The sequence below is a fragment of the Tribolium castaneum genome, chromosome 5 (genome assembly GCF_031307605.1).
Source record: "Tribolium castaneum strain GA2 chromosome 5, icTriCast1.1, whole genome shotgun sequence".
Classification (NCBI taxonomy): Eukaryota; Metazoa; Arthropoda; class Insecta; order Coleoptera; family Tenebrionidae; genus Tribolium; species Tribolium castaneum.
The window spans coordinates 5,820,315-5,841,650 of record NC_087398.1 but is presented as its reverse complement, the minus strand read 5'-3'; the positions used below and the strand labels follow the sequence as shown (position 1 = coordinate 5,841,650).

The 21,336-nt window shown below is 36.6% G+C and overlaps 7 protein-coding genes across 13 annotated transcripts; 6 read left to right on the top strand and 1 right to left on the bottom strand.

The window, feature by feature from the left end:
- Positions 1–79: 79 nt before the first annotated feature.
- subdued lies at positions 80–5,375 on the top strand. 4 transcript variants are annotated; one of them, XM_008195322.3, is made up of 16 exons: positions 80–224; positions 507–853; positions 1,542–1,878; positions 1,927–1,995; positions 2,057–2,125; positions 2,230–2,390; positions 2,447–2,615; positions 2,673–3,066; positions 3,116–3,348; positions 3,394–3,558; positions 3,607–3,810; positions 3,860–4,106; positions 4,155–4,360; positions 4,406–4,578; positions 4,622–4,875; positions 4,927–5,375. In XM_008195322.3, the coding sequence occupies exons 2-16, from the start codon at positions 522–524 to the stop codon at positions 5,103–5,105; spliced, it is 3,192 nt and encodes a 1,063-aa protein (XP_008193544.1). In that variant the 5' UTR covers positions 80–224; positions 507–521; the 3' UTR covers positions 5,106–5,375. The 4 variants fall into 4 exon arrangements, with proteins under 4 accessions (XP_008193544.1, XP_008193545.1, XP_064213149.1 ...); XM_008195323.3 differs by lacking the exon at positions 2,057–2,125; XM_064357079.1 differs by lacking the exon at positions 80–224 and having other exon boundaries at positions 281–853.
- Positions 5,376–5,927: 552 nt separating this feature from the next.
- LOC657964 (protein lifeguard 4) lies at positions 5,928–7,375 on the bottom strand. Of its 2 annotated transcripts, none has more exons than XM_964383.5 (5): positions 7,222–7,375; positions 6,838–7,089; positions 6,688–6,793; positions 6,485–6,636; positions 5,928–6,435 (listed from the first exon to the last, which is right to left on the bottom strand). In XM_964383.5, the coding sequence occupies exons 2-5, from the start codon at positions 7,077–7,079 to the stop codon at positions 6,183–6,185; spliced, it is 753 nt and encodes a 250-aa protein (XP_969476.1). In that variant the 5' UTR covers positions 7,080–7,089; positions 7,222–7,375; the 3' UTR covers positions 5,928–6,182. The 2 variants fall into 2 exon arrangements, with proteins under 2 accessions (XP_969476.1, XP_064213151.1); XM_064357081.1 differs by having other exon boundaries at positions 7,139–7,341.
- A 148-nt stretch (positions 7,376–7,523) lies between these two features.
- Got1 (Glutamate oxaloacetate transaminase 1) lies at positions 7,524–11,089 on the top strand. Of its 2 annotated transcripts, none has more exons than XM_064357080.1 (7): positions 7,524–7,751; positions 7,847–7,989; positions 9,703–9,811; positions 9,864–10,232; positions 10,285–10,593; positions 10,643–10,773; positions 10,985–11,089. In XM_064357080.1, exons 1-7 carry the CDS (start codon positions 7,643–7,645, stop codon positions 11,012–11,014), a joined length of 1,200 nt encoding a protein of 399 aa, XP_064213150.1. In that variant the 5' UTR covers positions 7,524–7,642; the 3' UTR covers positions 11,015–11,089. The 2 variants fall into 2 exon arrangements, with proteins under 2 accessions (XP_064213150.1, XP_969549.2); XM_964456.5 differs by having other exon boundaries at positions 7,526–7,751; positions 7,808–7,989.
- Positions 11,090–11,673: 584 nt separating this feature from the next.
- LOC103313067 (thiamine transporter 1) lies at positions 11,674–13,202 on the top strand. The gene is made up of 3 exons (XM_008195364.3): positions 11,674–12,082; positions 12,130–12,334; positions 12,384–13,202. Exons 1-3 carry the CDS (start codon positions 11,783–11,785, stop codon positions 13,127–13,129), a joined length of 1,251 nt encoding a protein of 416 aa, XP_008193586.1. The 5' UTR covers positions 11,674–11,782; the 3' UTR covers positions 13,130–13,202.
- Positions 13,203–13,366: 164 nt separating this feature from the next.
- Positions 13,367–16,267, top strand: LOC658282 (uncharacterized protein). 2 transcript variants are annotated; one of them, XM_064356778.1, is made up of 3 exons: positions 13,367–13,441; positions 14,726–15,975; positions 16,024–16,267. In XM_064356778.1, exons 2-3 carry the CDS (start codon positions 14,731–14,733, stop codon positions 16,165–16,167), a joined length of 1,389 nt encoding a protein of 462 aa, XP_064212848.1. In that variant the 5' UTR covers positions 13,367–13,441; positions 14,726–14,730; the 3' UTR covers positions 16,168–16,267. The 2 variants fall into 2 exon arrangements, with proteins under 2 accessions (XP_064212848.1, XP_015836062.1); XM_015980576.2 differs by lacking the exon at positions 13,367–13,441 and having other exon boundaries at positions 14,632–15,975.
- On the top strand, positions 13,448–14,647 carry LOC658205 (uncharacterized protein). The gene has a single exon (XM_964613.5). It carries the CDS (start codon positions 13,609–13,611, stop codon positions 14,626–14,628), a length of 1,020 nt encoding a protein of 339 aa, XP_969706.1. The 5' UTR covers positions 13,448–13,608; the 3' UTR covers positions 14,629–14,647.
- Positions 16,268–17,960: 1,693 nt separating the features above from the next.
- LOC103313056 (hypothetical protein) lies at positions 17,961–18,958 on the top strand. The gene is made up of 5 exons (XM_008195325.3): positions 17,961–18,228; positions 18,278–18,369; positions 18,544–18,632; positions 18,688–18,720; positions 18,777–18,958. Exons 1-5 carry the CDS (start codon positions 18,179–18,181, stop codon positions 18,831–18,833), a joined length of 321 nt encoding a protein of 106 aa, XP_008193547.1. The 5' UTR covers positions 17,961–18,178; the 3' UTR covers positions 18,834–18,958.
- The last annotated feature ends 2,378 nt before the right edge of the window (positions 18,959–21,336 follow it).

The following is a 21,336-nucleotide window of genomic DNA, read 5'->3' as shown; positions in this document are numbered from 1 at the left end:
ATTGGAACCTAAAACTGAGCCACAATATTTATTACCCAACTTTTATCTTCTTTAGCAAAAATATTAAATAATGATTCTTTTTTTTATCTACTGTATAAGTTATTCAAACTACCAGTAGTACAAAAGAACTAATTATTTTAAAAAGGGGAATTTGTACTTGATATTATCACTGTAATATCGCTGTAAAATGTGTATTATTTCGCATTTAACAGTGAATCTGTGAGGTGAGTATGTGTTTTTTTTTAACTCAAGTGATCAGGTTTCAAATTACAAGAATGCAGTTGACATGTTTAAAAATAGCAAACACTTTTTTGTTAAATAAAAATTACACAAACATAATAACAGCAGTCAGTTATCACTGCATGTAATTATGGTCTATGTTATCATACTTGTAAATTTTTACCCAAGTACTGTTATGTGACGTTTTCAAGCTCGTGACTCACTAGTCCAAGAAAAATGAACCACTAGTCGTTTCGTGTTTAAATTAAGCTTTACTATTTTTATAGATTATTAAAATTGTGATGCCACTAGAGACAACCAAAGACAATGTTCGAAAAAACTCAATTACAACGTCCATGTCAGCCCCTTTGTTACTGTCAGGACAAGAAACGTCAGAACTGTCACCTACCAGAAGAAAAATCCATAAGAAGAGACTGACCATTGTAAGGCATGGGGACAGTTTGGAAAATGATAGATTTATGAGTCAGCCCCACATTTTGAGTTACTGTAATGGGGAAGTTGAAGTGAAGCAAAGAAAACCCAATTCATGTGATAAGTTAGATATGGATGCTATGTCTGTTGTTAATTTGTATAAAAGTGCTGATGATTTAGATTCGGAAATGGATACGGGAAGGTAAGAATCGTCTTTGTCTGTTCGTTTAACACCTGCGGTTGTATTTGTTTATTTTATCTATTTTTACGTGCAAGTGTTGGCAGGTACTAACACTGTTTCTCTGATCATCTTACGCAAACAATAACTCAAGCCCAACATTTAACTCTACTACATTTTTTATTTTATTATTGTGTATACGCAAACACTGATTTGTTCCGAGTACTTATTTTAGAGCAAGAACTGCGACCTTTGTTATCAGAATTAGTAATAATAACGCTATTATCACCGGTTTAAATAATATAAAAAGGAAATGCAATTAGATGCCAGCAAAAAGTACTGCACTCATTCTTCTTTTAATGAATTTTTATTTGTGTTATAACTATTACAGTACAATAAAAATTACCTTAAAAATTTCCGACTTTTATTCGTTATCCGTTTATTAAAATTTAGTAAACTTTCTAAACCAACAAGAGGCACGTTTCTGCCATTAACTCATTAGCCTTTCGAAGTTCAGTCGATATTTGTTTTTATCAAAATGCGGGTGTGGTAGCAGACTAGCTTACTATACATGTTTTTAATATTGTTCCACATTTTAACCACACTGACGATATGAGAATCCTCAATCGATACCTCTGTTGCGCCCCGTAAGTCCCCAAGTGCACAAACTCACGTTCAAATCCCCTCGCAATTAACAAAATTAATTTTTTAGAGACTTTTCCGACAATCCCCCGAAAAACAAGCCTCGAATCATAATACCTGAAAGTTCACTCGAATCGCCAGTTTGTGATACTCAACCAAATCATAACGAATCTAGTCATAAAAGTAGCGAATGTCGTAAAAATAAAATATCGTGTCGTATCCCTACGATTTATTTCAACGACGGCATGAGATCGGTTGATTTTGTCCTCGTATGGGACGCCTTCAGAGAGGACGCCACCACACCAGAAGCTTACCAAAAACGTAAACTTTTTGAAAATAATTTAGTCAGGGACGGACTTGAATTGGAATATGTGCCGCAAGAAAGCAACGGTTTGAATTTTATTAAAGTAATAGTTCGCTACGTTTTGTGCCTCATTTCTAACGCCAAGTTGTAGATTCATGCACCAAAAGAAGTGCTGCGGAGGTATAGCGAGATCTTGAAGTTGCGCATGCCGATGAGAGAGGTAATTGTTTAATTTCTTTTTTTTATTTTTAAATATTTTTTTTTATTTGCTGTTACTACAGGAGTTGTGTAAATTGCCGAGAGAGTTCCGTCACAATCGTTTGTACAATGCCACTGCCTTTATTCGTCAGGTATTTTGTGTTTTGTATTAACAGAGTCAGCTTTACTAACTACGTTTCTGTTCTTTGGGCTTTTCATTTATAAATGACACGAACTGAACGCTGCGTTTTTACAGATGCCGGCGTTTCGCCAAATGCATTCGAGGACTAATTTCATAGTCGAAGGCATTACAAGTCAGTGGGATAAGCTCAAGAGTTACGTTATCGTCGACTCGGAGAAATTTCCCGAGAAAGACCAACGCTTTACAGCGATTTATAGCCGAGACAGAGAATATTTGTATGTTAGTTTTGAGTCATTAGAGCAAAATACGAGCGTTGTTTCAATTTTTGTAGATTCGATGTTGATTCCCCTTGTTTCTTCACTCCGGCCATTCACTCACGAATCGTTCAATTTATTTTGGACAGGAAAAGGTTCAGTGACAACCACCATGACGACTTTGCCTTCGGCATTGAGCGGCTTTTGAATGACAGTGTCTACAGTGCGGCGTATCCTCTACATGACGTAGGATTTTTAATTTTCCTAATTTTCGAGTTTTATTTAAATTAAAAAAATTCTTAGGGCGACTTGCGAGAGCCTGGCTCGCTGCGCTACCTCCTCTACAACGAATGGACAGCTCTCAGCAAATGGTACCGCTACCAGCCCCTCGACTACGTCAAAGAGTACTTTGGCGTGAAAATCGCGCTTTATTTCGCCTGGTTGGGTTTTTACACCCACATGTTGCTCCCAGCGGCCGTCGTAGGCTTAGCATGTTTCATCTATTCGTGCGTCACCCTGTATTACAACAAACCAAGCGAAGATATTTGTAACGGTAACTTCACCTTCAAAATGTGTCCATTATGCAACCACTGGTGTAACTATTGGGATTTGAAAGAGACGTGCACTCACGCCAGAATCACCTATCTGTTCGATAACGCAACGACCGTATTTTTTGCAATTTTTATGTCATTTTGGGGTAAAAAAACTACTTTTGGCATGAATTTGTGCGTGATTTAATCTTCCAGCGGCGCTATTTCTCGAATTGTGGAAGCGATACTCGGCGGAAATCACACACAGGTGGGATTTGACAGGTTTTGATATACAGGAGGAGCATCCGAGGCCGCAGTATTTGGCAAGGCTTGCGCATGTTAAAAGACAGGAAGTTAATGTCGTTACGAATATTATGGAACCGCATGTGCCCTTCTGGCGGCTGCGGGTCCCCGTGACCATTTTTAGTTTCTCGGTTGTTATGTTACTGGTAATTAATAAAATTTAATTACGTTGTAAGCATAACTAATTTTAGGTCACTTTGGCCTTAGCTACTGTGGTAGCTATAGTTGTCTATCGCATGTCAGTCCTGTTCGCTTTGAGGGTCTATGCTGATACGGTTGATAACAGTCAAGCTATTCTGTTTACAACTTGTACCGCAGCTTGTATTAATTTATTTTGCATTGTAATTTTTAATTGGGTGAGTTATTGTAAATTGTCCAAAAAACCAAACTAATTTTTCGTTCAGATTTACAACTACGTGGCTGAATACTTGACAGAGTTCGAGCTTTTGCGTACGCAGACCGAATTCGACGACTCCTTAACGCTCAAAATCTATCTTCTCCAATTCGTGAATTATTACGCTTCCATTTTTTACATAGCGTTTATAAAAGGCAAATTTATCGGCTCCCCTGACGATTATTCAAAGTTATTTGGGTTTAGGCAAGAAGAGGTAATTTTTTCGGGAAAAAAATGCAAATATTATTACGAAAAAATTCCAGTGTGGTCCTGGCGGGTGCCTGATGGAACTCTGTATCCAGCTAGCCATAATCATGATCGGCAAGCAAGCCATGAATACGGTCCTGGAAATGCTTTTTCCACTATTTTACAAATGGCTAAACACTGTTAAAGTCAAGACTGGACTTTCCAAAGACCCGTCGTATAAAAAATCGCGGCCTCAGTGGTTGAAAGACTATAAGCTAGTCGAGTGGGGCCCTAGAAGCCTCTTCCCCGAATACCTCGAAATGGGTAAATCCCCGAAAAATCATTTGACATTAATTTAATTTTTTCTAATAGTTTTGCAATATGGCTTCGTAACAATCTTCGTAGCGGCTTTTCCCCTGGCGCCGTTTTTCGCTCTGTTGAACAACGTCCTTGAGATGCGTCTCGACGCCCGAAAATTGATAACATTTTATCGGCGACCGGTCAGTCAGAGAGTCAAAGACATCGGGGTTTGGTACCGGATTTTAGATTCGATTGGGAAACTTTCAGTTGTGACAAATGTAAAAACAATGCGTCATTTTTAAATTTTACATTGTAATTTTTAGGGCTTTATTATTGCGTTTACGTCCGAATTCATCCCGCGTATCATATACACAATGTACGTAAGCAAAGATCACAGTCTCACCGGATACTTGAACTTCTCCTTGTCTTACTTCAACACATCTCACTTCCAAAACGAATCGGCGCCTCGCAATTACGCCTCTGAGGCGATATGCAGGTGAGTGTGTGGTTTACAAATCGAGAGAAAAATAATTGTTTAGATACCCCGATTTCCGGCAACCCCCCGAGTCATCTCAACGGTACCAACCCACGGCCATCTACTGGCACATTTTGGCGGCGCGTCTAGCGTTCGTCGTTGTCTTCGAAAATATCGTAGCTTTTATCATTATTATAATAAAATGGTGTATTCCTGATATACCGGGTGATTTAAAAGACCGCATCAGACGTGAGGCTTACATTACGAACGAAATTATTATAAAACAGGAGACCATCAGGGCACAGAACGGCTATTTGTGTAAGTGTTGGTAAAATTGTTAGGGGTTGGGGGTCTAGTTTTTATTTCCAGATCCGTCACCTACCATTAAGAGAGAGTTTTTGCATAATATGAGTGAATGTCCCGCCACACCTGAACAGTGGGATAGGCTGTTGAGTCGGTCGTTGGAAGGGCCTGATTTTGATTTGATGGTTCATGCCGAAGGGCCGGGCCGTAGGAGGAGTTCTGTTCAGGAACCTTCCACTACGTAGTTCCTTTTTAACTAGTCGTTTTTATATTTATTAAGTTGAATGATTTTGAAACCAAGCGGATTGTTGTGCCTTTTTTATAGGATTTTATTACATTTTCGATAATTAAACTACAATACGTACAGATGTTTATACGTTAAAGATATTGTGTAGCTTGAGAATCTCTTAATTTAAGCACTGATTTCTACCAAAAGGGTGATATTTTGCTTCCTAATACTCTTACTTGGATTTTTAAGACTTATAGATTTAATCCTGCGTATATGAAGAACGAGATATTTGTGTTTTTTTTATCCCAGCACTGAATTATGATGTGATTTTCAAACATACTCTAATCAGAATAATTAAATCATGGTATTTACTAAACAAATAATATACATGTAAATTTTCCACCCAGAAATTAAGTTTCTTGAGATATATTAATTAATTTTTGGGAACAGCTAAGTCGTACCAATAAAATATTACTTATTTTTGTACTTAGAAAATTTAAATAGTTACTTAATACCAAACTGACGTGCTCATGAAAAAATCATAAGATTAACAAATACATCTTCCTTTATGACATTTTTTTGTCTTAACAGAAACTCAATTATTTATTTTATAGGCTGTGTTAGGAAAAACTTATTCAAGAAAATGTTCGTTAAAATGTGTTGTTTTCTAATTGTGTTATACAACTGAATATTTCATCGTGAACTCCAACAACGCTATAATATAATGTTTTAATAAAAAAAATGTTTTTTTTATCCTTCCCAAAGAAAGATATCGTTAAGTGAACAAAGTAGCAATCAAATCTCTCCACCGTGAGTGAGGGAACTTAAAGGACAGTAATAAAAATAATATTTTTTATTATTATAAATTTTTTTATACAACATATGAAAGTGTCGACAAAAAAAATTTTAACGACTTTCATATTATTTTAGTGAACTCAATAAAATGTATACATATCACAATTTGTTAATGTGCAAGTCAAGCGATTGTAGTACTCCTTCAGGAACAATGACTCACTATTCTTGGAACATAAAACTGTGCATAAAGAACAACAATTTTGCTTTAATCTGGATAATAAAAAGTACATGAAAAGCATTACTGCCGGTTCATTGCCTGCAAAATACGCAAAATGTACAGAAACAAATTGATTATGTCGAGATATAGATTGATAGTGGCCAGAATGTACTCTTCAGCTGATAAAGTTTGCATCATCATTTGTGTATCAAAAATAATAAAGAGGCAGAATAAGAATGCGCCCCCTAAGGAGATTACAATTTCGAAAGTGCTTGAGTGGAAAAAGATTTGTAAAAATCCACCAACAATCAAAATGCCCAGACCTGCGAATAGACTGCACACAAAATTTTCATTTCAAAATCAATGGCCAGACGTTAACTTACCCTGAATACATGGCTGAGAAGTCGCGTTTTGTCTGGAAAGTGTAAAAGGTCAAGCTTCCCACTATGACCAGGGTCAGGAGAAGGGCTTGAAGCACCACTGCTTGGGAGTAGTAAGTCAAAATAACCCCAACAGTGTAGGCCTCAACCACTGTCTAAAATTTCGCAAAACTTGGATTAAATTCCAACAAAGTAGCTATACGTACAAAAGCCGCGAGAAGGATCAAATTAGCTGGGGTGTCCCGCCTTTTGATAATGAGGGCAATAAGTAGAAAAATACTAGGAATGAATGAGACCAACAGCATCCAGTCACTGCAAACATTTGTAAGTTCGGGTTTGCAAGTCTAGAATCATACTTTTCGTGGACGAAAGTCTTAATCTGTGGCGTGAACATGAAAATCGACGCTACCACGATAGTTAGGAGCAACTGCATGCTAAGTAATCCGTAAACTTTGCGAATGAAGCCCAGACGGATGGTCTTGGAGGCTTGCATGACATTGTTGCGGTAAGCGAAGTCATTTTCGATGCCTTCTTCGTCGAAGTCTTTGCCCCCCCGTTCGCAGTCTTCCTCCAGGATGAGAGGAACCGTCGATGACATTGTGCAATTTCTGGAAAAGCGTATAATCCCACTTTCACTGATAACGACACAGGTAATACGTGGTCAGAAAATTATTTATGTTTGGGTTTAATTCGATTGATTGGGTTGCGTCAATGGTAGGGGGTTGTAAGCGGACACTGACCTTCCCCTGCACACACTCACTAGAATTCTTATTAATTATAAAACACGGGAAATTAATAAATGTTTTGAACAGCTTTGACAACACTGATGACAACAGCTGACTGTCAAAATTGTGTAGAAGGGGAAATAATAAAAAAAAACAATATTTTGGCCCTTATTTGTTGATAAATATGTAGCACAAGACGTGCCTTATTATGTTTCTTGTAATGATTCTGATATATTTTGGTCCAATCAGTTATTTTTTGCGTAAATGAGAGAATCGTAGATCAAGCGTGGACTCTTGTAGTTCAAAAGTCCTGTCAAAATTTGGTGCGCAGATGCCCTTGAATCCGTTTCGGGTCAAAAAGGTTATCTCAATCAAATTCTAATACTCAAAACAGTGCAAATTTTCGGCGTTTTCCCCGAGATCGCGAGCAGTGAACATGTCAAGATTCGCCAAAGTGGAGCAAGGGCCCCCCATCGAGGTCTTCGCCTTGAACCAGCAATTCGCCGCCGACACGAGCCCGAATAAAGTCAGTTTGGGGGTTGGAGGTGAGTCTGGTTTGGGTGTTTTCGTGTGGCAGTGCTTGTAAGTTTGACTTTTATAGCGTATCGTACTAATGAGGGTCAACCTTGGGTTTTGCCAGTGGTTCGCGAAGCCGAAAAAATCCTTGCTGCCGATGAGAAACTGAACAAGGAGTATTTGCCGGTTTTGGGCTTGGACACTTTCAGCTCGGCGGCCACTCAGATGCTGCTGGGGGCTGATAGTCCCGCTCTCAAGGAAAATCGGGTCTGTAGGGGTGTTAATGTGGAATGCGGCATGGTTTTTTTGTGAATGGTTTTTATTTTATTTCGGAATGATTTGTGAATGCCCCCGATTTTGTGCCTGATTGCCGGCTAGAAAGTACGACTGAATTGCTCAATAGAGGAAATTCAGGTTACTTTCAAGGCTGGTTTTTATCTTTTTTTTTTTTTATTTCAGCTGATGAAAACTGCAATTATCTGTTCTATAATTTGACACGTTTTAAACGTGTGCTAATTTGTTTGTTTACGTCGACTGATAAGCTGTTTCATAATATGAAATGTTTAACTCTTTTAGCATTATCAAGTCAATTGAATTACTTGTGAAATCTTATCAGACTATATTTAAATAATAAACACTTCAAAATGTATTTGCATATTGCCGTATCTATCACGTGTTATGTTATTGATGATGATGACTTTCATACATAATTTCTTGACGTCATGTGAAATGAATTATCTATTTTTAAATTGTTTTTTTAAAGCATATATTTATTTGCACTAATAGAGATAAAGAACAATTACTTGTGTTTGTTAAAAATTAATTTCCGTTTATAACATCGGAAAGACTAATCTAAAATTACGTGTTTTTAGGGTGTTAGCAATTGTGTTTTAATGGATAATAATATTACAACTTTATTATTTTGTTGAAGGAAAAACAGCTTTCTGGAACAAATAATTATTTCAACATATCTTTATTGATTTTAGTAAATATTATACATATTTAATGAATTTTATGTTTTATGTACTATTGTTCCGTGAAATTCTAACAATGAAAAATGAATTTAAACAAAGTTTACTAATGAATATTTTTGTTTTGTCTAATTATTAAAATAGATTAAACAAAAGATTTAATTTATTTAATCTCAAAATGAGCAATAGGACGGCAGAAATCAAGAGATTTAAGGAAAAATGCTTTAAAAATCAACAGTTTAGTTAGTATTTTCGTGGGAATAATATAATCATGTTTTCTTGTTCGTTTTACAGACGGAAAGTTTGGGTTTTTGCTTTTAAATTTAGAAACTCGAATAGAGCTTACAAAAATTATTTTTAAAGTTCTTCCTGATTTCTAAATTTGTTTTATGAAAATTGCGTCATGACATTTTTATTTGAGTGTTTTTTTATGTGTGTTTAGAGGATTTTTAAAGAATTAAATTTTCTTACTTATTTTAGACTCAGTTTTTATATTTTTATGGACTTTTAAATTAATAACATCACCTTAAGTATTACTACTATCTTTTTCAAAAAAGATAAGTTATTCTGAAAATAAAAATTGGCAAAATTATGTCCCGTCCGTAATTATAGAATGGTTGAAAATCTTTCCTTGGCTTTCGTAAAAGCTACATTTTAAATGCATTTTGATTTCACTCTGTATAAAAGTATGTCTCTTTGCTTTGCTACACTGAATAACAACTGACTTTTTATGGAATTTCCAGTGAAAAAAGGTAAAATATTAAATACAGCTTGCATTTTTTAAAGTTCAATTTACAACTTCTGATTGTTTTCATAAATGAAGCGTACTAATCGGAAATTATACTACGACGTCTGAATTTGCTAATAAATAAAATAATGTGCCCAACGTAATTTTAAAATCAAAAATTTTATTGTAAATATGGTCATTTAATATTTATTTTCAATGAAACATCACACATGTTTCTGATCAATAAAAGGAAGTCTCTATTTATTTCATTTAAAAACTCAGGCTTTTGGGGTCCAGTGCCTATCCGGCACGGGCTGTCTTCGCGTTGGGGCTGAATTTCTGGCCCGAACCGTCGGCTACAAAACCTTCTACGTGTCCATACCCACCTGGGGTAAGCCTCCCCAATTCTTCCCCTTCTAGCCCAATCATAACTCTCGTCATAGAGAACCACAAACTCGTATTCACCAACGCCGGCTTCAACGACATCAAAGAATACAGATACTGGTCATCGGAGTCCCGCGGCCTCGACCTCAAAGGCTTTCTGGAAGACCTCAACAAAGCGCCTGAAAACTCAGTCATAATCCTGCACTCCTGCGCCCATAATCCCACAGGATGCGACCCCACGCAGGAACAGTGGGCCCAAATCGCCGATGTTATGGAAAAGAGGAAACTCTTCCCGTTTTTCGATTCCGCGTATCAGGGCTTTGCCTCAGGCGATCTGGAGAAGGACGCCTGGACGGTCAGATATTTCGTCAGCAGGGGATTTGAGCTATTGTGTGCACAATCATTCGCGAAAAATTTCGGCTTGTACAGTAGGTTGCAAGTTTTGTAATAAGATTGCGGTTTTTTTCACACGAATTTTAGACGAACGTGTTGGTAATTTGACTTTTGTGACCAAAACGACCGATGTTATCCCCAAAGTTAAGTCACAGGTGACTTTACTAGTGAGGGGGATGTACTCGAACCCGCCTAGTCACGGTGCTAGAATTGTGGCACACGTTTTAAGCGATCCAAAGTTGTTCGAACAGTGGAAAGGTTGTATTAGGACGATGGCGACCAGGATTATCGAAATGAGAAAAGCTTTGAGGGCAGCTTTGGAAAAATTGAACACTCCGGGAGACTGGAGTCATATCACGGCGCAAATCGGCATGTTTTCGTACACGGGACTGACTGGTAAAGTTTATTACCAATTAAAGTGTGTTTTATTTGCGACTGTTTTCAGAAAAACAATCCTTGCACATGGTTGAGAAACACCACATCTATATGTTGAAATCGGGCCGTATCAGCATGTGTGGAGTCACTCCAGGCAATGTGGATTACGTGGCCAAAGCTATTTATGAAACTGTAACAAATGTAAAGTAACAAATTATTTATTTTTACTATAATATTGTGTATTATACCGAAACCAAATTTTTTACAATGTTTTGTAATTGGATGTATATGTAAATAAAAGTCCGGACTGAAAGCTACATTTTTGCAATGTTTTATAATGCATTTCATATTGTGATAAATGATGTAACAGAACATTTCCGTGTTTTTTTTTACACATGATCTTTATTTGCAGTGTCACCAAACTTTGGGGAACAAACTGTAAAAATGGTAAAGGACGGATTATTTTCTAAGTATTATATTGTTTCTACACTGGTGATTAAAATAAATAGAAAATGTATTTGCAGTTTTAATATTCCAAAATTACTTAAATTCATACTTTGATTATTCTGCCGCCACTTTGGTTCGAGTAGATCGTTTGTTCTGTTCCAGTAGGCTTATTAAAATTTTGGCGTATTATTTTAAAGCAATATTCCTTGTCTTATCTTAATTGTTAAAGCTAAACAATTAACTTTAAGCTTCATTATTATTAAAAAATGACGGCAGTTTATTCTAAAACTGGATAGATAAACCCCTAATTTTGTATAAAAAGCTGATAAAGGAAAAATTAATTTTAACTAATAAAATTACATTAAAATTTCAATGAAGGTCGAAATACACAATACAATACCATCTGGTGCCAGATAAAAACTTACTTTCTCAAAGGTTGCAACAATAAATCGACGGAATTAACGACGTACCTATAATTTGCTCACATTTCCGCAAATTAAAAAAAAAACTACGTACATACTAATCAAAAAATTATCAGGTCGTAGTCACCTTTATTTACTTTTATTTGTGCAAAATTATTTTCAAAAGCGCTCATTTATGAACAAAAAAGCAAATATTGTCTTTATACAGCCGCCGATTATTATAAAATTAACAAGATAAGCTTATTGACGAAATCTGTTTGACCCAAACACACTTGCAGTATGCACACATTAGCGCCAATTTTACAATTATTAGTTCAAAACTGTGTGTTGAAAATTCCGAAATGTCGGGCTTTAAGCGCATCTATTTGCTCTACGTCTTCGGATTTCTCATAAATTTGCGCCCCGTGGATCCGTTCCTTTACGAATTTTTCGTCACACATAAAAATCTAACGGAGAAAGAAGTCCGTCGTGATATTCTCCCAGTTTTGAGTTACAGCTCCGCGATTCATTCTTTGTTTGTGTTTCTTTTGGCGGACCTCATCGGGTATAAAACATTAATTATAATCTCGGCCTTGTTTGAACTGGTGTCCATTAGTGTGAAAAAATGGGGCACCACCGTTATAGCAATGGAGTTTTCGGAGGTTTGTCATTTTTATGAACACTATAGAAAAAGAAATATTCGTATTAGGTTTTTCGAGGTGGGTCAGTGGCAACAGAAGTGGCCTATTTTATTTTCATCTATGGGCATTATGACGGTACGACGTACCAACGGGCAACGGCATATGCCCGAATAGCTGCCCTGATGGGCAAGACTCTGTCTGCGATTTTAGGACAGCTTTTCCATAACAGTGATGGAATGAGCTGCGACGAACTGTACGTTTTAAACCTAGCTGGTAAATTTAGCAAACTTTAAATCATTTATATTGCTATAAAAAATTTCAGTGAGTGCTTTAGCCACAATTACAACTTTTTTTCTCCCGACTGACGGCGAAAACGTGTACCATTTCTCCACCACGTCCACCACTGTACAAAAAGCACCCCCGAACAGAATCGGAGATAAATTATTTTTGTTTCAATCAAATTTCGTAGAAAATTTTAAACAAAATCATATTCAACGTTGGTCATTTTGGTGCGCATTTTCACTGTGGACCTACACTCAGATCTCGACTTTTATCCAACCATTATGGGCCAACGTACACAAAAGCAAGTACAACGGGACAATTGAAGCCACTTTGGGCTTTTTAGCGTTTCTGGGGGTCGTCGTTGCCGGATTTAAATCGATAGATTGGAAATCAAGAACCGTAGTTACGATGCATGTTCTATCCGGATTTCAGTATATTTTACTTCTTTGTGGTATAGCTTTTTCCAATGGTTATATCTTATTCAACTACGTCTGTTACGTCCTGTTTGGAATGATTCATTATTTCATTATTACAGCCATAAGTGCAGAAATTGCGAAAATTCAACACAATAATTGTTTTGGAATGGTATTTGGACTTATTTATTTTGCGGCATATCTAATGAATGCTATCCTGGTTTGTGCTGTTAATGACGACGTCGGGATTTACATGTTTACCCCCCAACGCGAATTTCTTGTGTATTTTATTGTGTTCCTTATAGCGTACGTTGTGTTTTTTGTTGCTTCTATTATTAAACAGAGAGTCAATAAAGTGATTACGAGACATTGAATCATCAGATTTGTAGGTGTATTGGCCTAACTTGTATCACTCTTGAGTATAGTAGAGAAAAATAAAGTTATTTTGAGCGAATTTTAAACACCCGCTTTTTTTTCTCAAAAACATTATTGCCAAAATAATCTCAAAATTCTTTTTTATTGTTGTCGCAGTCCTAATTACAATAAATTACAATTATTTACAGTAATAAACCTGCCTTGGGTAGTTTAGATAAAAAAATCAACTAGAAAAATGAGTGAAAAAAAGGATTTTAATATTTTTTTGGTGCTTTTGCTTTTATTGTTGGCAGTGGTAGTTCATTTGATGGTAGGTATTTTCTCCCAACGCATAATTTTGAGGTTATATAAACCTTCAAAATTTAAACAAATTGCCCTTTATCTGCGTCGTAAACCGTTTCCTTGATGAATAATTCCATGTTACACATTCGCCCATAAATCCAAATCCCCGTGCCTAGTGTAAGGTTATGTGGCAAGATGGCAAGTACAAGACCCATGATAGTGGCCCCCATTTACGCCAGAATCTTATCAAAATTCCCCCAGAACTTCACGTTCTGCTTTGCCTACGGCTCCGCTGTGAAAAAGCAGATCGAAAAGAAGCCAAAGGACAACATGATCGACTTAATTTACTGTGTTGATAACCCCAGTGCTTGGCACGAGGCGAACATGAAGGAGAATTTCTCGCACTACAGCGGCTTGAAGTACTTCGGGCACAATTTCGTGGCGCAGTTTCAGGAGAATTTCGGTGCGAAAGTGTATTTTAATACTTTGGTGCCGCTGGAAGGCGTTTGGATTAAATACGGGGTTATTGCGACCAAGGACTTGGTCACGGATTTGCTTGAGTGGTCGGACTTGTATCTCGCGGGCCGGTTGCACAAACCGGTGGAAATAATCAAGAAGAGCTCGAACGCGGAGCTGCAAACTGCGCTACAGTTGAACTTGCAGTCAGCGGTGCATTGTGCCCTCTTGCTGCTGCCTGACACGTTCAGCGAGTACGAGTTTTACCACACGATTAGTAATTTGAGTTACTCGGGCGATTTTCGGATGACTTTCGGCGAAAATAAAAACAAGGTTGAGAACATAGTCAAGCCGCAAGTGCTAGGGTTCAGGAACTTGTACGGCCCTTTTATCAGCACTTTGACCGATTATGTGGACTTTCCGATATTGCAAGAAACTGATAAGGAGAAACAGGAAGTTAGTTCGTCTTGTTCGCAAGATGTTAGTCCTTTAGCGAGACTTCATCATTTGAATCAGTTGCCCAGATGGCCCCAAAAGGCCTTGACTAGGTTCTGGAACAAGGGGGTGCTCAGACAAGACACTGAGGATGTCCTAAGAGCAGTAGCGTATGATCCTGATTGCGATCTGATCGTTGCCACTTGTATTAGAGACATTGTTTTTAAATCTTCCGCCAGACAGAGTTTGAAATCAATTGCAACAGCAGGACTGTTGAAAAGTGTGAGATACAGTTCTAGGAAAATTCTAAAAATGTTATCTTAAAAGTTAGAAATTGTAGTAGGTTAGACCACGTTACCTCACGTTTTTATACACCAAAGCCCGGCTGTGTTTTCCTCACTAAAATCACTTTTGTTTACAGAAAAAATGAACCAGTTTTCTGACTCTGAGTCACAAGACTCGGACGAGGGAATACGTTTTAAGACAGAAAGTATCAGAGATAAGCACCAGAAAAATCTATCTTTAAGTAGATGCAGATCTAGGTCTGTTTCTCCAAGAAGGCGAAGACTTAGGTCTAGGTCTAGATCACCAAAGCGACGAATTAGAGACAGATCTAGGTCTAGGTCTCCCAGAAGATGGAGAGACAGATCCACATCTCCCCAAAGACGCAACAGAGACAAATCTAGATCTCCCAAAAGACGCGACAAGGGCAGATCTAGATCAGAAACACCGAAAAATCGGCTTAAAAATCGCGAGAAATACGAAACAGAAAGAAGAAAATCTCCTTTAAAAGTTCAAAAAAAATTGAAAGTGGAAGAGCCACAACCTCCCCGCATCGCAAAAGAAGAAACTTCAGAAGCAAACAAAACAGAAACACCCAATATTGGACCCCAGTTACCTCCCCACCTGGGTAGAAAAGAAGAAACTGAAGAAAGGAACGGATCTTCGATTGGTCCCAAATTACCGCCCCACATGCTCAGGAAAGAAGAAACAGTAGACGAATCTTCGATAGGTCCGACAGCACCTCCCCTGAAAAAAGAAATCGAAGATACACCTTCCATTGGTCCAAAATTGCCTCCCCACATGCTCAGAAAAGAAGAAATTGAACCAAATAATGATTCGATTGGGCCTCAACTTCCTCCCCACTTGCTTCAAAAGGAGGAGGAGGAGGAGGAAAAAACAAGGATAGGGCCCCAGTTACCTCCCCATCTTCGCCAAAAGCTCCAAGAAGAAGCAGAGAGGGAGGAAAGCGATGAAGATGTTTACGGTCCTCTCCCAGCCGGTGCTTCAAACTATTCAAAAGCGCAGCTAGCTCTCGAAGAAAGGGCGTTACAGTTGAAAATGGACCAATTGGAACCGGCCCAAAATGCGAAAAAAGTTCGTGAAGAATGGATGTTGGAATTGCCGGAAGTCAAGGCGTCTAAATTTGGTTTGGGGCCTCGCCAGTTTAGGTCCAAGGCCGGCCCTGACATGTCCGATAGATCATCCTGGACTGATACTCCCGATAAGAAAAGTGATAAAACGAAGAAGGTTGATTTGAAGAAGGAAGCCGAGCTGAAGGAGATCCGGAAACGGGATGAGGAGCAGGAGAGCATCTCCAAGAAGCATAAAAAAAAGAATAAGGAGAGTTTGTTGGAAATGCATCAGGGGAAGATGAAGACGAAGAAAAAGGTGGGTTTTAGGGTGAGTTCACTTGGGGCTTGATTTTCCTTGTTTTAGGAGGAGCCGAGTGAGAGACGGCCGTTTAGTCGCGATATTGATCTCCAAGTCAATCGGTTCGATGAAGCGCAGAAGAAAGCTGTTTTGAAGAAGGCGCAGCTGCTTGATGATAGATTTTCCAGTGGGCAATCGAAATTTTTATAAATTTACACAGTTTGTTTATTTAATTAATTAAGTCCTAAACTTTTTACAAAAAGTATTCGTGTTAGTACAGTTTGTAACAATAAATGTGTGTTTAGTTGAACGTTGTTTTATTATCCTTGAATGGGCTTATGTCGGGTCGGGGTGTGGGGATAAAAAATATTCTGCAATGATTAATCATCGGTAACACGTATGAACATTTTTTACTTACAAATAACAAGCGTATGCAGATAAGAGTGATAATAAAATCAAAATATTCATTGTGTTTTATTTCTATGGAGCAAGGGTTTATGGCAAAACTTTTGTGCGCCTGTAGGTACGCGAGATGGAATTTAACTGAAACTGGGCGTTCATTTCGGAATAATCTCGGATAAAGAGAAAACAAGTGTTCATGTTAACGTAACTTAATATGTTTCTCGTACTAAGCAAAATTTTAATTTAAATAAATACGTGGAATGTAACTCTCGGAAAGACCAATATAAATTTAATTTACTTGTTGTTCTCCAAATAGTTTAAATAAACCAATTTTTTCTGAATAAATTGTTTTTTTTTTCAAGTTTAAAATACCCCAAAATACCAAAACAATTCGAATAATAATCCATTCCAAGCATCGTCTGTTTTAAGAGTTTTAATTTTTTTTAAGAATCATTATGTGGACATAATAATTAATAACGCAAAGGTAAAAGTCTATTAAGTATCAATTTTTTGTTCCAAAAGCGAAAATATTAAAAAAACATTTTTAAACGTAGCCCTTTCCAGGCTTTACTTAATGTAACTCTGACCAATTAAGCTTGACCGGCGATTTTTTTTATATCTGTTTGCATTCATATTGCGTTATGATTATGAAACATCTCAACTGAGTTATTAGTATTACATTTCTCGTAGCTACTGCATCTGCTTTAAAGAAAATTTTCGTCAGTTTATTACAACACCCTTAGATGTCGTACAACGGCTGATTTTTAATAATAACGTTTTTAAAGGATTGGAGACACTTTAACTATATGGTACTGTGTCAAATTACTGCATTAGGGAGAGCAGTAATTGTATTAAATTTTGGTTTGTCTGGTATCGATCACCAAATACCTACCTTTGCTAAACAGAGTTAGCAATTAGTCGATTCAATTCTCTTCATTCAACTACGCTGTATGCAATTAGCTCCTCAGTTCTTGTTTTTTATTTGCTCTGAGTAACTTTGCATTATTTTGTAGTAATTTTTGTCCCATTCATTTGTATTAAATAAAATTTCGGATTCGAAGCACGTTACAGTCTTGTTCGAAAATCCTCTATTCTGACTCCAAGAGAATCTGGTGTAGCATCGAGATTAGGGAATTTTACGGACCAATGGATTTCCGTATCTACGAACCCTTGATGATTACACTCGTCGTTAAAATATTTATTCGCGTGAAAATTGCCAGATAAACTGGAGGAATGAATTGATTACGATAAAATATCTTCGTTGTGTGTAATAATTATTACCGTTTGCTTCAATTTTATTTTATTAATGTTACAGTAGGTACCAAAAACATTGATTACATTTTTACTTAAAGTATATGGGCAAGTATTTGTCTTGGTCAGTCACTCTTTTCGACCCCTATTTTAAAATATTTTGTCGTCTTCTTCGTGCACGGGCACATGTTTCTGCTGATGAACCCTCTTCAGTCTGTATATCATGATTCCAATCGATGATGCTGCACAGATGAATAACACGGCAATTACAAGGGGAAGCACCACTGTCAAAAGCCACTTTTTCGCTTTGCTAATCGTCGCCTGTTCTACCATCTTAAAAAGTGACACTTTATTCTGTCATTGTGAAGGGGTTGTTTTTGTTTTTTATTTTTTCATTTGAAAATTTTCCATTGCGAAGAATCCACCGATTGCATCACTCCTGGTTATCAAAAGCGCAATGTGTAAGCTTCAAGTAACTTTATCTAAGAATTCTTATTTGAGTCATAACACGGCTGGAAACGTTGCTTCATTAGTCGGCCAGCTCGCGAGTAATTAAGACACGTTCATCATGAGGAACATCCACGAAATGGCTTTGATCTGTTCGGTCATTTGTTTGGCGTAAGTTGAAATTAAATTTTTAAAACAAATACTCAAACTTTGGTAACAGTTTAAAGAATGCGATTCCGTTGCAACATCAAGTCACCCGAAATCGTAAAGAAGAAGAATACAATAAGACGCAATCTGAAGAAGAAGGAGATTGTAAGCAAATCGTACTATTTTCTAATACCTTATTATTTATTTGTTTAGATATTTTCTATTTATCTGTTCCAAAAAAGTATTTTTTTATCAAACTTATTTTTGCATATTTTTTTTTAATTAAAAGTGTTATTTTTCTTCCTAAGCTACATTGAAGTTTAATTTTATTTTTCGTAGATGTTGTGGTTAGAATCACTATCTGCAGAGATGAGGACACACCCAAGCAAGAACTAAATCCTGAATTTGTCGCCGCTATGAAAAGAATAGTAAGAATCATAGTGAAGTTTATTTCAACCGTCCTAATACATTTTTATATTTCAGAAATCATCTTTATTAACGGCCACAAAATTTATTGTAATTTTTTTAACTTATTTTTACTACATTAGCTTATTACGTATGTTTTATTTAAGGTTACATTTCTATCTACTCCGTTGAAAAAATGGACAAAAGGATTCAAGAAACCTTGATTGCACTGGCGTTGATAAATAAAATATTTGAAGCATGACTTCTGCAGTAACATAATATGTATTATTATTCTTTTTATCCGTTTATCAGTTATGTACTACTATTACTTGTAGCCAGTTGTAATTCTATTAAACCATATAATAAAGTATTCAGTTTAAAACTTTGCATTATTTACTAGGACTATTTCAAATTTAATAGCAAGGCACAACAAAGTGTATAAATTTTGGAACAGGGAATAATTTAATTGAGCATTCATTTTAAATGAATTATGAAGCTTCAGCTAATTCGTTTAAATTATGCAAATCCGTCATTTTAGTTTTAAAATAATTGCAATTTAACGGAGTGTTTGTGCCCAATTGAGTGTAATAAATTAAAGCGTGTGATAATTTTTCGAAACTTTTCGTTTAATTTCCTGTATTTGCTGCTAATTGCATCGACTTTGATCACTTTAATAAGGCAAATCTTCTCAAAGCCAGCCGTTATTAATTTCGTATTAGATTTGCCAAATCTTGTAATGAAAAGACCGAGAAGATTTTTAAAATTGACGTCTTTTATGCGAGACATGAAAGGATGTAATTGAATTTAAAAACTTTCTCGAGGCAACGGCAGGAATACGTCGGTTATAATTTCTTTTTTTCATTCACTCCGCTTGGATCACGCAGCGATACGTACTTTTCGAAGGACTTATTAATAAATTAATTCCCTAGACGAGCGAGAATAAAAATTCCCTTTTTTTTCCAAAGTATTGAGTCGATACTGGTTTTGATGCGTTATGAATAATTCATTTTTTATCAGAATTTTTCCTTGTCCTATTTGATTTTAAAAAGCAATAGTAAATAAAAATATTTCATTTCGCCGACCGGCAAAATAGAAAATGGTGACGTATTGCAAACTGCATTGCGGTGGCTTGAGCTTGACTCGAACTTTACAATTCAAATTCGGACAACGTGCTGAATTGTAAAGCACCTTGCAGCGAAATTTATGGTCAACAGTAAACACTCATTTTTATATTTTTTTCACAAGCTGATTCGTTCCGGATCGGTGACGCACTTTGAATTATTTAGAGGCAATGCAGTGAGCTTGCACCATAAATTCATTCACACTTTCCGGCTTTTCAACACGTTTTTTGCATTAAATATTCACAAACTAAACTTAGCTACTACAGAAAATAAACATTTCTTTACTTCTAAATTATACCTCTTGAACGAAATATCTTGCAATTGTTGGCTCGCAGACTTTGGTTAAAACATTTTATGCCAGTTTTGGTGTAAATTACAAATACGAATATGTTATTGCTGCTAAGATTAGGAGCTTTGCGTATGTTGGGTTGCATAACACGCCCAAAGCTATTGTAAAGTTACCGCTATTATTTCATCAGTAATTTATAAGATTACAAACAGGGTGAATTCTATTAAGGGCTTTTGGCATATGTTTAACTGAACTGCTACATGCGGGTAAGTAAAATTATTCAAATTAAACCTAATTTAATGTCCTACATAAGCCACACGTTATAATGTGTTGAATAAATACTTGTACGAGTTTAAATGATTATTTAAAACATTAATTTTATTTTTTGATGTTTACATGTGCTTTGTACGTTAAAAATATACATGACTGTAACAAAAAAACTACTAATTTTTTCGCTGTCTTGCTGTCGGTTGTTTGAGCAATTTTGGTGGATGCGCCGGGTTAACTTTTTAATTTTCTAATCTCATTGAATAATGTCAGAGTTTTAGTTTAAGGACTTAGAAAAAGGCTCTAACGCAAACTTTTTGCACGGTCGCACAGAACCAGAGTCTATAATAAGTAGTAAATAATTCCATATCAGAGAGATGTCATTAGGATTTATGAAATTATTTTCATTAAAACATTTCGTTCGCTCGCTGTGTGACCGCTGGCCAGAAAAAGCAGAGCAATTTTGTAAAAGGTGCGATTTTGAATGGGATTTAATTTTGACGTGGGCGAGTGAATGCAATCTGATGCGTGACGTCCTGGGTCCTTATTGGTTTGTAAGTTGGTCGGTGTCGGTGGGAATTACTCTAAAGCCGACCGTAATAAACTAACCCAGGGGAGGAAGAATCTTGATGAAACGTGCTAAAGGAATTACAGTTCCGTCGGCAGGGGGAGAGTTTTCGCAAAATAAGCGTGGGTTGGTGTTTGTTTTGGTTGTGGACGTGTTGAGTTATACTTTTTCAACACATTTAGTGCTATTTTTAAGTGGATCTAGTTTTATTTTCATCGCAAAACCACATCGGATTATTTACGACTCTAGTTCCCACAAAAAATGCAATCATAAATCATTCAGCTTCCGGCTGAAATAATTACGAAAAATGCAACACGCATTTCATATTTCGACTCAATCTCGCCAGAAATTGCGCGAGTGTGGGGTTAGAGGATATTCATCATGCTATGGATAAAGCTTTGAGAGGAATTTTTTCTGGTTCTCTAATGTAATATTTCTCGGAGTCGGATCCGTGGTCGTTTATAAGGTTTCTGCGATAAGGT